Genomic DNA, 17,838 nt, shown 5'->3' with positions numbered 1-17,838 from the left:
CCAGCCCCAGGCAGCACCAGCCCTAAAACCTCCTAGACAGACAGGCAGCACCAGCCCCAGGCAGCACCAGCCCCAGGCAGCACCAGCCCACTCCCTAGACAGACAGGCAGCACCAGCCCCAGGCAGCACCAGCCCGCTCCCTAGACAGACAGGCAGCACCAGCCCCAGGCAGCACCAGCCCCAGGCAGCACCAGCCCCAGGCAGCACCAGCCCGCTCCCTAGACAGACAGGCAGCACCAGCCCACTCCCTAGCCAGACAGGCAGCACCAGCCCACTGCCTAGACAGACAGGCAGCACCAGCCCCAGGCAGCACCAGCCCCAGGCAGCACCAGCCCCAGGCAGCACCAGCCGCTCCCTAGACAGACAGGCAGCACCAGCCCCAGGCAGCACCAGCCCCAGGCAGCACCAGCCCGCTCCCTAGCCAGAACCCTGCCCTGCTGTAAATCAGGAGACTCACACAGGAGAGAGAGACCAGACGAGAGAGCTGGTGCAATCGTCATCACCCCCTGTCCTATCCCCCATCTGGACAGGTGGAATACCTATGTCAGAATGATGTTCATCGACTACAGTTCAGCATTCAACACCATAGTACCCTCCAAACTCGTCATCAAGCTGGGGGCCCTGGGTCTCAACCCCTCCCTGTGCAACTGGGTCCTGGTCTTCCTGACTCCCCCCCAGGTGGTGAAGGTAGGAAACAACTTCTCCACTTCGCTGATCCTCAATACTGGGGCACCACAAGGGTGCGTTCTCAGCCCCCTCCTGTACTCCCTGTTCGCCCATGACTGCGTGGCCACACGTCTCCAACTCAATCATCAAGTTTACAGACGACACTACAGCGGTAGGCTTGATCAGCGGCGAGACGGCCTACATGGAGGAGGTGAGGGCCCTGGCGGAGGGACATCGGCGAGACGGCCAACAGGGAGGTGGTGAGGGCCCTGGCGGAGGGACATCGGCGAGACGGCCTACAGGGAGGAGGTGAGGGCCCTGGCGGAGGGACATCGGCGAGACGGCCAACAGGGAGGAGGTGAGGGCCCTGGCGGAGGGACATCGGCGAGACGGCCTACAGGGAGGAGGTGAGGGCCCTGGCGGAGGGACAACGGTGGAGACGGCCTATAGGGAGGAGGTGAGGGCCCTGGCGGAGGGACAACGACGAGACTGCCTACAGGGAGGAGGTGAGGGCCCTGGCGGAGGGACAACGGTGGAGACAGCCTACAGGGAGGAGGTGAGGGCCCTGGCGGAGGGGCATCAGGAAAATAACCTCACACTCAACAACAACAAAAAGGAGATGATCGTGGACTTCAGGAAACAGCAGAAGGAGCACGCCCCTGTCCACATCGAAGGGACAGCAGTGGAGAAGGTGGAAAGCTTGAAGTTCTTCAGCGTACACATCACGGACAAACTGAAATGGAGTCACCCACACAGACAGTGTGGTGAAGAAGGTGGAGGCTGAAGAAATTCGGCTTGGCACCAAAGATCATAAACTTTACCAGATGCACCATTGAGAGCATCCTGTCAGGCTGTATCACCGTCTGGTAAGGCAACTGTACCGCCCACAACCGCAGGGCTCTCCAGAGGATGGTGAGGTCTGCACAACGCATCACCAGGCAACACTGCCTGCCCTCCAGGACACCTACACCACCCGATGTTACAGAAAGGCCATAAAGATCATCAAGGACAACAACCACCCGAGCCACTGCCTGTTCACCCTGCTATCATCCAGAAGGCGAGGTCAGTACAGGTGCATCAAAGCTGGGACCGAGAGACTGAAAAACAGCTTCTATCTCAAGGCCATCAGACTGTTAAATAGCCGACCTCCACCCAGTACCCTGCCCTGATGACGGTGCGAGACGGTGCGAGACGGAGCGCTAGTCAAACAGTCATGTGTGTGTTTTGTATTTTTAGCACAGCACTGACCCAACATGAACTGTAGTTAGACTCCCTCTAGTCACGTGTGTGTCTTCATTATTTTAATCAAACCGTGTCCTTAAAGCATCAGACATGCTCTGTATATATAGTGGATGTGATTAAAACACAAAAAATACAACTTCCTGACTGTGAGGTCGACAACATGGGCTCCTAAAACAACTTCCTGACTGAGGTAGAGGCTCCTAAAACAACTTCCTGACTGTGAGGTAGAGGCTCCTAAAACAACTTCCTGACTGAGGTAGAGGCTCCTAAAACAACTTCCTGACTGTGAGGTCGACAACATGGGCTCCTAAAACAACTTCCTGACTGAGGTAGAGGCTCCTAAAACAACTTCCTGACTGAGGTAGAGGCTCCTAAAACAACTTCCTGACTGAGGTAGAGGCTCCTAAAACAACTTCCTGACTGTGAGGTAGAGGCTCCTAAAACAACTTCCTGACTGTGAGGTAGAGGCTCCTAAAACAACTTCCTGACTGAGGTAGAGGCTCCTAAAACAACTTCCTGACTGTGAGGTAGAGGCTCCTAAAACAACTTCCTGACTGAGGTAGAGGCTCCTAAAACAACTTCCTGACTGAGGTAGAGGCTCCTAAAACAACTTCCTGACTGTGAGGTAGAGGCTCCTAAAACAACTTCCTGACTGTGAGGTAGAGGCTCCTAAAACAACTTCCTGACTGAGGTAGAGGCTCCTAAAACAACTTCCTGACTGTGAGGTAGAGGCTCCTAAAACAACTTCCTGACTGTGAGGTAGAGGCTCCTAAAACAACTTCCTGACTGTGAGGTGAGAGGCTCCTAAAACAACTTCCTGACTGAGGTAGAGGCTCCTAAAACAACTTCCTGACTGAGGTAGAGGCTCCTAAAACAACTTCCTGACTGAGGTAGAGGCTCCTAAAACAACTTCCTGACTGAGGTAGAGGCTCCTAAAACAACTTCCTGACTGAGGTAGAGGCTCCTAAAACAACTTCCTGACTGTGAGGTAGAGGCTCCTAAAACAACTTCCTAACTGTGAGGTAGAGGCTCCTAAAACAACTTCCTGACTGTGAGGTAGAGGCTCCTAAAACAACTTCCTGACTGAGGTAGAGGCTCCTAAAACAACTTCCTGACTGAGGTAGAGGCTCCTAAAACAACTTCCTGACTGAGGTAGAGGCTCCTAAAACAACTTCCCGACTGTGAGGGAGACAACATGGGCTCCTAAAACAACTTCCTGACTGTGAGGTAGAGGCTCCTAAAACAACTTCCTGACTGTGAGGTAGACAACATGGGCTCCTAAAACAACTTCCTGACTGTGAGGTAGAGGCTCCTAAAACAACTTCCTGACTGTGAGGTAGAGGCTCCTAAAACAACTTCCTGACTGTGAGGTAGAGGCTCCTAAAACAACTTCCCGACTGTGAGGGAGACAACATGGGCTCCTAAAACAACTTCCTGACTGTGAGGTAGACAACATGGGCTCCTAAAACAACTTCCTGACTGTGAGGTAGAGGCTCCTAAAACAACTTCCTGACTGTGAGGTAGAGGTAGAGGCTCCTAAAACAACTTCCTGACTGTGAGGTAGAGGCTCCTAAAACAACTTCCTGACTGTGAGGTAGAGGCTCCTAAAACAACTTCCTGACTGTGAGGTAGAGGCTCCTGAAAACAACTTCCTGACTGTGAGGTAGAGGCTCCTAAAACAACTTCCTGACTGTGAGGTAGAGGCTCCTAAAACAACTTCCTGACTGTGAGGTAGAGGCTCCTAAAACAACTTCCTGACTGTGAGGTAGAGGCTCCTAAAACAACTTCCTGACTGTGAGGTAGAGGCTCCTAAAACAACTTCCTGACTGTGAGGTAGAGGCTCCTAAAACAACTTCCTGACTGTGAGGTAGAGGCTCCTAAAACAACTTCCTGGCTGAGGGAGACAACATGGGCTCCTAAAACAACTTCCTGACTGCTCCTAAAACAACTTCCTGACTGTAGAGGCTCCTAAAACAACTTCCTGACTGTGAGGTAGAGGCTCCTAAAACAACTTCCTGACTGTGAGGTGTGAGGTAGAGGACAACATGGACTCCTAAAACAACTTCCTGACTGTGAGTGAGGGCTGGGCTCCTAAGACAACTTCCACTGGGCTCCTAAAACAACTTCCTGACTGTGAGGTAGAGGCTCCTAAAACAACTTCCTGACTGTGAGGTAGAGGCTCCTAAAACAACTTCCTGACTGTGAGCTCCTAAAACAGAGGCTCCTAAAACAACTTCCTGACTGTGAGGTAGAGGCTCCTAAAACAACTTCCTGACTGTGAGGTAGAGGCTCCTAAAACAACTTCCTGACTGTGAGGTAGAGGCTCCTGGAAAACAACTTCCTGACTGTGAGGTAGAGGCTCCTAAAACAACTTCCTGACTGTGAGGTAGAGGCTCCTAAAACAACAGAGATGTGAGGTTCCTCCAGGTCCCACTGGGAGGTAGAGGCTCCTAAAACAACTTCCTGACTGTGAGGTAGAGGCTCCTCAAAACAACTTCCTGACTGAGATCCATGAAGAAGACAAGCAAGACATGTGTTGTGTCACGACCAGACACCAGGTCCCATCTCTGGATCACACACCACACACACACACCAGACACACACACACCCCACTGGATCACACACACACCAGAGATGTAGTCACGACCAGACACCGTCCTGGTTCCCTCTCTGGAACACACACACACACACCACACCGTCCTGGTTCCCTCTCTGGATCACACACACACACCAGAGATGTAGTCACGACCAGACACCGTCCTGGTTCCCTCTCTGGATCACACACCACACACACACAGTCACACCAGACACTGGACACCACACACACACCAGAGATGTAGTCACGACCAGACAGCGTCCAGTGTGTTGCAGTCCCTCCCTCGGCATGAATCCAGATAAACACCAGCACTGCAGCTGCTACACACGAGAGGAATCTGCAGCAGCCCCCCCCCCCCTCCCCCCAGCCTGGACCCTCCCCCCAGCCTGGACCCTCCCCCCAGCCCGGCCCAAAGACAGTGTGTGTGTTGAGAGTGAGTGTGTGGGAGGCAACATCAGCAAACTACTGCAAGGATCACTGGGGCAGAATAGCTACGGAATAACACACAACAGGCAGGCAGGGTGACAGAGCGGTTTCTCAGCCAGACACAAAATGGAGCCTCTCCCTCCTCCTCCCCATCTCTCCCTCCTCCTCCCCATCTCTCCCTCCTCCTCCCCATCTCTCCCTCCTCCTCCCCATCTCTCCCTCCTCCTCCCCATCTCTCCCTCCTCCTCCCCATCTCTCCCTCCATTTAGTCCTGTTATAGAAGGTTGTGTTGACCCTACCTTGCCTGGTTAGGTTCTAGTCCTGTTCTAGTAGGTTGTGTTGATCCTACCTTGCCTGGTTAGGATCTAGTCCTGTTCTAGAAGGTTGTGTTGACCCTACCTTGCCTGGTTAGGTTCTAGTCCTGTTCTAGAAGGTTGTGTTGATCCTACCTTGCCTGGTTAGGTTCTAGTCCTGTTCTATAAGGTTGTGTTGGTCCTACCTTGCCTGGTTAGGATCTAGAAGGTTGTGTTGGTCCTACCTTGCCTGGTTAGGTTCTAGTCCTGTTCTAGAAGGTTGTGTTGGTCCTACCTTGCCTGGTTAGGTTCTAGTCCTGTTCTAGAAGGTTGTGTTGGTCCTACCTTGCCTGGTTAGGTTCTAGTACTGTTCTAGAAGGTTGTGTTGGTTCTACCTTGCCTGGTTAGGATCTAGAAGGTTGTGTTGGTCCTACCTTGCCTGGTTAGGTTCTAGTACTGTTCTAGAAGGTTGTGTTGGTCCTACCTTGCCTGGTTAGGTTCTAGTACTGTTCTAGAAGGTTGTGTTGGTTCTACCTTGCCTGGTTAGGATCTAGAAGGTTGTGTTGGTCCTACCTTGCCTGGTTAGGTTCTAGTACTGTTCTAGAAGGTTGTGTTGGTCCTACCTTGCCTGGTTAGGTTCTAGTCCTGTTCTAGAAGGTTGTGTTGGTCCTACCTTGCCTGGTTAGGTTCTAGTCCTGTTCTAGAAGGTTGTGTTGGTCCTACCTTGCCTGGTTAGGTTCTAGTCCTGTTCTAGAAGGTTGTGTTGGTCCTACCTTGCCTGGTTAGGTTCTAGTCCTGTTCTAGAAGGTTGTGTTGGTCCTACCTTGCCTGGTTAGGTTCTAGTCCTGTTCTAGAAGGTTGTGTTGGTCCTACCTTGCCTGGTTAGGATCTAGAAGGTTGTGTTGGTCCTACCTTGCCTGGTTAGGTTCTAGTCCTGTTCTAGAAGGTTGTGTTGGCCCTACCTTGCCTGGTTAGGTTCTAGTACTGTTCTAGAAGGTTGTATTGGTCCTACCTTGCCTGGTTAGGTTCTAGTCCTGTTCTAGAAGGTTGTGTTGGTCCTACCTTGCCTGGTTAGGTTCTAGTCCTGTTCTAGAAGGTTGTGTTGGTCCTACCTTGCCTGGTTAGGATCTAGAAGGTTGTGTTGGTCCTACCTTGCCTGGTTAGGTTCTAGTCCTGTTCTAGAAGGTTGTATTGGTCCTACCTTGCCTGCTTAGGATCTAGTCCTGTTCTAGAAGGTTGTGTTGGTTCTACCTTGCCTGGTTAGGATCTAGAAGGTTGTGTTGGTCCTACCTTGCCTGGTTAGGTTCTAGTCCTGTTCTAGAAGGTTGTATTGGTCCTACCTTGCCTGCTTAGGTTCTAGTCCTGTTCTAGAAGGTTGTGTTGATCCTACCTTGCCTGGTTAGGTTCTAGTACTGTTCTAGAAGGTTGTGTTGGTCCTACCTTGCCTGGTTAGGTTCTAGTCCTGTTCTAGAAGGTTGTATTGGTCCTACCTTGCCTGCTTAGGTTCTAGTCCTGTTCTAGAAGGTTGTGTTGGTCCTACCTTGCCTGGTTAGGTTCTAGTACTGTTCTAGAAGGTTGTGTTGGTCCTACCTTGCCTGGTTAGGATCTAGAAGGTTGTGTTGGTCCTACCTTGCCTGGTTAGGTTCTAGTCCTGTTCTAGAAGGTTGTATTGGTCCTACCTTGCCTGGTGGAGACGTTCCTCTCGTTGCTGGCGGTGAGAACCACCTGAGGGTGACTCTGCTCCAGAGAGAACATCTCATCCTTCCCCACGCGGCTCGTCTTCCCGCTCTTCATGGTCCCGCTCGGGCCCGACGGCGCCAGGTAGCGCCCGGAACAATCCCTGAACGCCACCTTGCCGGAGCGGAACTCCAGCGTGTACCCGGTGGTCTTGTCCGGCGCCGCCTCCAGGCTGCCGTCGTTCTTCAGGAAGCGGTTATCAGACGTCTGCAGGTGGTAGCGTTGGTCTCTGAACACCAGGGTGATCAGGGAGTCCACCCCCCACGGGACGTCGCGGTCGATAGAGACCTCATCCACCTTGGAGGACAGGTGGGCATAACGCTTCCTGGTCACACTGAAGATGTTCACCTGGAGGGGAGAGGTCAGAGGTCAGGTGGGCATAACGCTTCCTGGTCACACTGAAGATGTTCACCTGGAGGGGAGAGGTCAGAGGTCAGGTGTTGGGGGGGTGTAGGTGTGTTACCTGAGGATGCATGGCAATATGAACACTCCATTTAGAGGAGAGGTTAGAGGTCAGGTGTTGGGGGGGGTATAGGTGTGTTACCTGAGGATGCATGGCAATGTGAACACTCCATTTAGAGGAGAGGTTAGAGGTCAGGTGTTATAGGGGGGTGTAGGTGTGTTACCTGAGGATGCATGGCAATATGAACACTCCATTTAGAGGAGAGGTTAGAGGTCAGGTGTTATAGGGGGAGGGGGGTATAGGTGTGTTACCTGAGGATGCATGGCAATGTGAACACTCCATTTAGAGGAGAGGTTAGAGGTCAGGTGTTATAGGGGTGGGGGGGTGTAGGTGTGTTACCTGAGGATGCATGGCAATGTGAACACTCCATTTAGAGGAGAGGTTAGAGGTCAGGTGTTATGGGGGGGGGTGTAGGTGTGTTACCTGAGGATGCATGGCAATATGAACACTCCATTTAGAGGAGAGGTTAGAGGTCAGGTGTTATAGGGGGGAGGGGGTATAGGTGTGTTACCTGAGGATGCATGGCAATGTGAACACTCCATTTAGAGGAGAGGTTAAAGGTCAGGTGTTGGGGGGGTATAGGTGTGTTACCTGAGGATGCATGGCAATGTGAACACTCCATTTAGAGGAGAGGTTAGAGGTCAGGTGTTATAGAGGGGGTGTAGGTGTGTTACCTGAGGATGCATGGCAATGTGAACACTCCATTTAGAGGAGAGGTTAGAGGTCAGGTGTTGGGGGGGGTATAGGTGTGTTACCTGAAGATGCATGGCAATGTGAACACTCCATTTAGAGGAGAGGTTAGAGGTCAGGTGTTATAGAGGGGGTGTAGGTGTGTTACCTGAGGATGCATGGCAATGTGAACACTCCATTTAGAGGAGAGGTTAGAGGTCAGGGGGGGGTGTAGGTGTGTTACCTGAGGATGCATGGCAATGTGAACACTCCATTTTTCAGCCACTGATGCAGTCTGGGAGAGAAACCAAACATTACAGTCCACACACACTACAGTCCACACACACACACACACACTACAGTCCACACACACACACACACACTACAGTCCACACACACACACTACAGTCCACACACACACACTACAGTCCACACACACACTACAGTCCACACACACACTACAGTCCACACACACACTACAGTCCACACACACACTACAGTCCACACACACACTACAGTCCACACACACACTACAGTCCACACACACACTACAGTCCACACACACACTACAGTCCACACACACACTACAGTCCACACACACACTACAGTCCACACACACACTACAGTCCACACACACACTACAGTCCACACACACACTACAGTCCACACACACACACACACTACAGTCCACACACACACACACACTACAGTCCACACACACACACGTTACGTGTGTTATTATAAACAAATGTTATTTAACATCTAGAGAAAGACAGTTTCTGAATATTCATCAGCTCATCATGGAGTTTACAACCCACCTACCTGGGCAAAGCAGCTGATCCTGTCCTCTGTGCCTCCCAGATATCTGCCATGGACCTCTGACTGCAGAGAAACACAGTAGAATATACATCACACACACACACCTTAGCCTACAACCCTCCTGACAAACAATACCCTCCACACACCTTAGCCTACAACCCTCCTGACAAACAATACCCTCCACACACACACACACACACACACCTTAGCCTACAACCCTCTGACTGCAGAGAAACACAGTAGAATATACATCACACACACACACCTTAGCCTACAACCCTCCTGACAAACAATACCCTCCACACACACACACCTTAGCCTACAACCCTCCTGACAAACAATACCCTCCACACACACACACACCTTAGCCTACAACCCTCCTGACAAACAATACCCTCCACACACACACACACACCTTAGCCTACAACCCTCCTGACTGCAGAGAAACACAGTAGAATATACATCACACACACACCTTAGCCTACAACCCTCCTGACAAACAATACCCTATACATCACACACACACACCTTAGCCTACAACCCTCCTGACAAACAATACCCTCCACACACCCACACACCTTAGCCTACAACCCTCCTGACAAACAATACCCTCCACACACACATCACACACACACACCTTAGCCTACAACCCTCCTGACAAACAAACCCTCCCACACACACACACCTTAGCCTACAACCCTCCTGACAAACACACACACACACCACACACCTTAGCCTACAACCCTCCTGACAAACAATACCCTCCACACACACACACACCTTAGCCTACAACCCTCCTGACAAACAATACCCTCCACACACAAACACACACCTTAGCCTACAACCCTCCTGACAAACAATACCCTCCACACAAGCTGTGTGTCTGACTGTAGCAGGGCAACAAGCTGTGTGTCTCTGACTGTAGCAGGGCAACAAGCTGTGTGTCCTCCACAGGGCAACAAGCATCTGACTGTAGCAGGGCAACAGCTGTGTGTCTCTGACAAGGGCCAAGCTCTCTGACAGCAGGGCAATAGCCCTCTGACTGTAGCAGGGCAACAAGCTGTGTCTCACACACCTTAGCCTACAAGCCCTGACTGACAAACAATCTGACCCAAGCTGTGTGTCTCCAGGTCAACAAGCTGTGTGTCTGACTGTAGCAGGGCAACAAGCTGTGTGTCTGACTGTAGCAGGGCAACAAGCTGTGTGTCTCTGACTGTAGCAGGGCAACAAGCTGTGTGTCTCTGACTGTAGCAGGGCAACAAGCTGTGTGTCTCTGACTGTAGCAGGGCAACAAGCTGTGTGTCTCTGACTGTAGCAGGTCAACAAGCTGTGTGTCTCTGACTGTAGCAGGGCAACAAGCTGTGTGTGTCTCTGACTGTAGCAGGTCAACAAGCTGTGTGTGTCTCTGACTGTAGCAGGTCAACAAGCTGTGTGTCTCTGACTGTAGCAGGTCAACAAGCTGTGTGTCTCTGACTGTAGCAGGTCAACAAGCTGTGTGTGTCTCTGACTGTAGCAGGTCAACAAGCTGTGTGTCTCTGACTGTAGCAGGGCAACAAGCTGTGTGTGTCTCTGACTGTAGCAGGTCAACAAGCTGACTGTGTCTGTGTGTCTGACTGTAGCAGGTCAACAAGCTGTGTGTGTCTCTGACTGTAGCAGGTCAACAAGCTGTGTGTCTCTGACTGTAGCAGGTCAACAAGCTGTGTGTCTCTGACTGTAGCAGGTCAACAAGCTGTGTCTCTGACTGTAGCAGGTCAACAAGCTGTGTGTCTCTGACTGTAGCAGGTCAACAAGCTGTGTGTCTCTGACTGTAGCAGGTCAACAAGCTGTGTGTCTCTGACTGTAGCAGGTCAACAAGCTGTGTGTCTCTGACTGTAGCAGGTCAACAAGCTGTGTGTCTCTGACTGTAGCAGGTCAACAAGCTGTGTGTCTCTGACTGTAGCAGGTCAACAAGCTGTGTGTCTCTGACTGTAGCAGGTCAACAAGCTGTGTGTCTCTGACTGTAGCAGGTCAACAAGCTGTGTGTCTCTGACTGTAGCAGGTCAACAAGCTGTGTGTCTGACTGTAGCAGGTCAACAAGCTGTGTGTCTCTGACTGTAGCAGGGCAACAAGCTGTGTGTGTCTCTGACTGTAGCAGGGCAACAAGCTGTGTGTCTCTGACTGTAGCAGGGCAACAAGCTGTGTGTCTCTGACTGTAGCAGGGCAACAAGCTGTGTGTCTCTGACTGTAGCAGGTCAACAAGCTGTGTGTCTCTGACTGTAGCAGGTCAACAACTGTGTGTCTCTGACTGTTAACAAGCTGTGTGTCTTTGACTGTAGCGGGTCAACAAGCTGTGTCCTGGAAGTGTTTTCCATTCGGTTAAGGCTCTGACATGGGCCTCCTGGGTGGCGCAGTGGTTAAGGGCGTTGTACTGCAGCGCCAGCTGTGCCATCAGAGACTCTGGGTTCGCGCCCAGGCTCTGTCGTAACCGGCCACGACCGGGAGGTCCATGGGGCGACGCACAATTGGCTTGGCGTCATCCGGGTTAGGGAGGGCTTGGTCGGTAGGGATGTCCTTGTCTCATCGCGCACCAACGACTCCTGTGGCGGGCCGGGCGCAGTGCGCGCTAACCAAGGTTGCCAGGTGCACTGTGTTTCCTCCGACACATTCCGGGTTGGATGCGCGCTGTGTTAAGAAGCAGTGCGACCAGGTTGGGTTGTGTATCGGAGGACGCATGACTTTCAACCTTCGCCTCTCCCGAGCGGGAGTTGTTATTTGCTAATTGGATACCACGAAATTGGGGAGAAAAAGGGGTAAAAAGTTTTTAAATTTAAAGTTTTTTTTTTATTAAAAAAGGTTATAAAAAAAAAAACTATTAAAGGCTCTGACACGTCGTGGAAGTGTTTGTCACAAGGTGGGAGGCGGGTAGGTGGGAGGCGGGTAGGTGGGAGGCGGGTAGGTGGGAGGCGGGTAGGTGGGAGGCGGGTAGGTGGGAGGCGGGTAGGTGGGAGGCGGGTAGGTGAGAGGCGGGTAGGTGAGAGGCGGGTAGGTGGGAGGCGGGTAGGTGGGAGGCGGGTAGGTGGGAGGCGGGTAGGTGGGAGGCGGGTAGGTGGGAGGCGGGTAGGTGGGAGGCGGGTGAGAGGTGAGGGGGAGGCGGGTAGGTGGGAGGCGGGTAGGTGGGAGGCGGGTAGGTGGGAGGCGGGTAGGTGGAGGCGGGTAGGTGAGAGGCGGGTAGGTGAGAGGCGGGGAGGCGGGTAGGTGGGAGGCGGGTAGGTGGGAGGCGGGTAGGTGGGAGGCGGGTAGGTGGGAGGCGGGTAGGTGGGAGGCGGGTAGGTGGGAGGCGGGTAGGTGGGAGGCGGGTAGGTGGGAGGCGGGTAGGTGGGAGGCGGGTAGGTGGGAGGCGGGTAGGTGAGAGGCGGGTAGGTGGGAGGCGGGTAGGTGGAGTAGGTGGGCGCGGGTAGGTGGGAGGCGGGTAGGTGGGAGGCGGGGTAGGTGGGAGGCGGGTAGGTGGGAGGCGGGTAGGTGGGAGGCGGGTAGGTGGGAGGCGGGTAGGTCAGAGGCGGGTAGGGTAGGCGGGTAGGTCAGGCGGGTAGGTCAGAGGCGGGTAGGTAGAGGCGGGTAGGTAGAGGCGGGTAGGTGGGAGAGGTAGGGGGGGGAGGCGGGTAGGGGAGGCGGGTAGGTCAGGAGGCGGGTAGGTCAGGCGGATAGGGGGAGGCGGGTAGGTTAGAGGCGGGTAGGTCGGAGGCGGGTAGGTGGGAGGCGGGTAGGGGAGGCGGGTAGGTGGGGGGCGGGTAGGTGGGAGGCGGGTAGGTAGGAGGCGGGTAGGTGGGAGGCGGGTAGGTTAGAGGGGGAGGCGGGTAGGTTAGAGGGGGAGGCGGGTAGGTTAGAGCGGGTAGGTTAGAGGTTAGAGGGTAGGTTAGTTAGGCGGGTAGGCGGGTAGGTTAGAGGGGAGGCGGGTAGGTTAGAGGGGGAGGCGGGTAGGTTAGAGGGGGAGGCGGGTAGGTTAGAGGGGGAGGCGGGTAGGTGGGAGGGGAGGCGGGTAGGGTGGGGGGGGGGAGGCGGGTAGGTTAGAGGCGGGTAGGGGGTTGGGAGGCGTGGGTGGGGTTAGGTGGGAGGCGGGTAGGTTAGAGGCGGAGGCGGGTAGGTCAGGGGAGGGTAGGTTAGAGGCGGGTAGGTTAGAGGGGAGGCGGGTAGGTTAGAGGGGGAGGCGGGTAGGTTAGAGGCGGGTAGGTTAGGAGGGTAGGTCAGAGGAGGGTAGGTCAGAGGAGGGTAGGTCACAGAGGAGGGTAGGTCAGAGGGGGAGGGTAGGTCAGAGGTGGGAGGCAGGCAGGCAGGTAGCCTAGAGGGGGGAGGCAGGCAGGCAGGTAGCCTAGAGGGGGAGGCAGGCGGGTAGCCTAGTGGTTAGAGTGTTGGACTAGTAACCAGCAGGTAGCCTAGTGGTTAGAGTGTTGGACTAGTAACCAGCAGGTAGCCTAGTGGTTAGAGCGTTGGACTAGTAACCAGCAGGTAGCTGAGTGGTTAGAGCGTTGGACTAGTAACCAGCAGGTAGTCTAGTGGTTAGAGCGTTGGACTAGTAACCAGCAGGTAGCCTAGTGGTTAGAGCGTTGGGCTAGTAACCAGCAGGTAGTCTAGTGGTTAGTGTTGGGCAAGTAACCAGCAGGTAGCCTAGTAGTTAGAACGTTGGACTAGTAACCAGCAGGTAGCCTAGTGGTTAGAGCGTTGGACCAGTAACCAGCAGGTAGCCTAGTGGTTAGAGCAGGTAGTCTAGTGGTTAGAGCAGGTAGTCTAGTGGTTAGAGCAGGTAGTCCAGTGGTTAGACAGGTAGTGGTTAGTAGTCTAGTGGTTAGAGCAGGTAGTCTAGTGGTTAGAGCAGGTAGTCTAGTGGTTAGAGCGTTGGTAGTCTAGTGGTTAGAGCTGACAAGGTAGTCGTTAGTGGTGAACCAGCAGGTAGTTCCCCTAGAGTGGTTGAACAAGCAGGTAGTCTAGTGGTTAGAGCGTTGGACAAGTAACCAAAAGGTTGAAAGATTGTTCTGCCCCGAGCTGACAAGGTAAAAATATTTCGTTCTGCCCCTGAACAAGGCAGTTAATGTTCCCGGTAGGCCGTCGTTCTGCTCCCTGAACAAGGCAGTTAGACTGTTACTAGGCCATCATTGTAAACTGTTACTAGGCCATCATTTTAAGAGTTTGTTCTTAACTGACTTGCTTAGTTAAATAAAAGGTTAAATAAAAAATTAATGTCCGTGTGGGAACATTAACCCTAAACCCATTTTTAAAAAGGCGTCTAGAAATGCAGGCTACCGTTTATTAATGCGTCAATATTTCTTGCTGATATGAAAGATACATTCCTTATGTTTCTCAAACAGTACCGCAGTGGCGCAGCGGTCTAAGGCACTGCATCTTCAGGGCTTGAGGAGTCACTACAAACATCCTGGTTCGATTCTTCGGCTGTATCACATAAAAAAAACGGCGTTGATTGAGAGTCCCAGCGGCGCACAATTGTCCCAGCGGTCGTTCGGGTTTTTAACCGATGAAAACCATCAATGTAAATAAGAATTTTATTTTAACTGACTTACCTAGTTAAATAAGAGGTTACATTTTTTTCTAAAAACGTTTAGAGAAAGCGTCCGAGCTCTTAATTAAACACCACCAGTGAGAAGATACTATCGTGGGGTGACAATAAAAAAGGCAAGTCTCGCTCTCTCGTGCTTTTCATTCACACCCAAACATCCTCCCTCATCCTACCTGCAGAGACCATCTTCCATCGTCGTGAGCCGTGATGATGAACCGGGTCTCGGGTCCAGAACTCTCACTATCCCCGGTAACGTTCCCGTCTTTATCCACCGCTATGTACCGACCCAGATGCGACTTGAGACAGAACACATTACCGGTAGCCTCTTCCCCGCTCTGCTCCAGAGTCCAAATCTGCTTCTTCTTCAAGCTCGTGGCCGACGCGTTGATTTTAAAACCGAACGTTTCAGCGGTTAGGTATTTATTCCCACAGTTGATCAAACCAAACTGGATCTGAAGCATATCGCTTGTCCCGTTACTTGCTCCGTTACTACACATGATCAATCAATCTCCTCTCGGTTCCAACCGGTTCGGGTCAGAGTGTATCGGTGTGTGTTTTTCTGATCAACGAGGATTTGGTGGTTCCCGACGGATGCACTCTGTTCCTCCGCCTCGCGTGTTTCTCTTTGTTTGGGAAGTGTCTGAGAGGAGGAGGAGGAAAAAGGGAGAATACGGTGTGTCGGTATGAGAGCGCGCAGTTTCTCTGTGCTCGGCCACAGCATGCGCTCCGCGCCCCAGCTGCAGTATTTATAGTGATTGGTGACGACAGACCTCAGGTCACTCCCCCATCTGGATAGAACTCCGGATGCATCTCAACAGTATTAGGCTAGTGGCCTTTTCTCTCTCCTCTCCTCTCCTCTCCTCTCCTCTGCATCTCAACTAGGCTAGTCCTCTCCTCTCCTCTCCTCTCCTCTGTATAGAACTCCGGATGCATCTCAACAGTATTAGGCTAGTGGCCTTTTCTTCTCTCTCTCTCCTCTCCTCTCTCCTCTCGAACTCCGGATGCATCTCAACAGTATTAGGCTAGTGGCCTTTTCTCTCTCCTCTCCTCTCCTCTCCTCTGTATCGAACTCCGGATGCATCTCAACAGTATTAGGCTAGTGGCCTTTTCTCTCTCCTCTCCTCTCCTCTCCTCTCCTCTGGATAGAACTCAGGATGCATCTCAACAGTATTAGGCTAGTGGCCTTTTCTCTCTCCTCTCCTCTCCTCTCCTCTCCTCTCCTCTCCTCTCCTCTTCTCTACAGTATCTATCTATTCTACAGTATCTATCTATTCTACAGTATCTATCTATCTATTCTACAGTATCTATCTATTCTACAGTATCTATCTATCTATTCTACAGTATCTATCTATCTATTCTACAGTATCTATCTATTCTACAGTATCTATCTATCTATTCTGCAGTATCTATCTATTCTACAGTATCTATCTATTCTACAGTATCTATCTATTCTACAGTATCTATCTATCTATTCTACAGTATCTATATATTCTACAGTATCTATCTATCTATTCTACAGTATCTATCTATCTATTCTGCAGTATCTATCTATTCTACAGTATCTATCTATTCTACAGTATCTATCTATCTATTCTACAGTATCTATCTATTCTACAGTATCTATCTATTCTGCAGTATCTATCTATTCTACAGTATCTATCTATTCTACAGTATCTATCTATCTATTCTACAGTATCTATCTATCTATTCTACAGTATCTATCTATTCTACAGTATCTATCTATCTATTCTACAGTATCTATCTATCTATTCTACAGTATCTATCTATCTATTCTACAGTATCTATCTATCTATCTATCTATTCTACAGTATCTATCTATCTATTCTACAGTATCTATCTATTCTGCAGTATCTATCTATTCTACAGTATCTATCTATCTATTCTACAGTATCTATCTATCTATTCTACAGTATCTATCTATTCTACAGTATCTATCTATCTATTCTACAGTATCTATCTATCTATTCTACAGTATCTATCTATTCTACAGTATCTATCTATCTATTCTACAGTATCTATCTATCTATTCTACAGTATCTATCTATTCTACAGTATCTATCTATTCTACAGTATCTATCTATCTATTCTACAGTATCTATCTATTCTACAGTATCTATCTATTCTACAGTATCTATCTATTCTACAGTATCTATCTATCTATTCTACAGTATCTATCTATTCTACAGTATCTATCTATTCTACAGTATCTATCTATCTATTCTATAGTATCTATCTATTATACAGTATCTATCTATTCTACAGTATCTATCTATTCTACAGTATCTATCTATTCTACAGTATCTATCTATTCTACAGTATCTATCTATCTATTCTACAGTATCTATCTATCTATTCTACAGTATCTATCTATCTATTCTACAGTATCTATCTATTCTATAGTATCTATCTATCTATTCTACAGTATATATCTATTCTATAGTATCTATCTATCTATTCTACAGTATCTATCTATTCTATAGTATCTATCTATCTATTCTACAGTATATATCTATCTATTCTACAGTATCTATCTATTCTATAGTATCTATCTATCTATTCTGCAGTATCTATCTATTCTACAGTATCTATCTATCTATTCTACAGTATCTATCTATTCTACAGTATCTATCTATTCTACAGTATCTATCTATCTATTCTACAGTATCTATCTATCTATTCTACAGTATCTATCTATCTATTCTACAGTATCTATCTATCTATTCTACAGTATCTATCTATCTATTCTATAGTATCTATCTATTCTACAGTATCTATCTATCTATTCTACAGTATCTATCTATCTATTCTACAGTATCTATCTATTCTACAGTATCTATCTATTCTACAGTATCTATCTATCTATTCTACAGTATCTATCTATCTATTCTACAGTATCTATCTATCTATTCTATAGTATCTATCTATTATACAGTATCTATCTATTCTATAGTATCTATCTATCTATTCTACAGTATCTATCTATTCTACAGTATCTATCTATCTATTCTACAGTATCTATCTATCTATTCTACAGTATCTATCTATTCTACAGTATCTATCTATCTATTCTACAGTATCTATCTATTCTACAGTATATATCTATCTATTCTACAGTATCTATCTATCTATTCTACAGTATCTATCTATCTATTCTACAGTATCTATCTATCTATTCTATAGTATCTATCTATTATAGTTCTATCTATTCTACAGTATCTATCTATTCTACAGTATCTATCTATCTATTCTACAGTATCTATCTATTCTACAGTATCTATCTATCTATTCTACAGTATCTATCTATCTATTCTACAGTATCTATCTATTCTACAGTATCTATCTATTCTACAGTATCTATCTA

The 17,838-nt window shown here is 49.6% G+C and overlaps 1 protein-coding gene across 1 annotated transcript in view; it reads right to left on the bottom strand.

Annotated features, from left to right (window-relative positions):
• Positions 1-15,192, bottom strand: part of LOC135560155 (fascin-like) — a 26,844-nt gene extending 11,652 nt beyond the window's left edge. Inside the window, exons 1-4 of the mRNA XM_065001435.1 lie at positions 14,630-15,192; positions 8,915-8,974; positions 8,337-8,387; positions 6,903-7,308 (exon numbers count right to left, since the gene is read on the bottom strand). Coding sequence (XP_064857507.1) covers positions 6,903-7,308; positions 8,337-8,387; positions 8,915-8,974; positions 14,630-14,953 — 841 coding nt within the window. The 5' untranslated portion in view covers positions 14,954-15,192. The remainder of the gene's footprint in view (positions 1-6,902; positions 7,309-8,336; positions 8,388-8,914; positions 8,975-14,629) is intronic.
• Positions 15,193-17,838: the final 2,646 nt, after the last annotated feature.

This window comes from Oncorhynchus nerka, linkage group LG15 (genome assembly GCF_034236695.1).
Source record: "Oncorhynchus nerka isolate Pitt River linkage group LG15, Oner_Uvic_2.0, whole genome shotgun sequence".
Taxonomy (NCBI): Eukaryota; Metazoa; Chordata; class Actinopteri; order Salmoniformes; family Salmonidae; genus Oncorhynchus; species Oncorhynchus nerka.
Note: the sequence above shows the minus strand (reverse complement) of the source record. Positions and strands in the feature narration are given on the sequence as shown.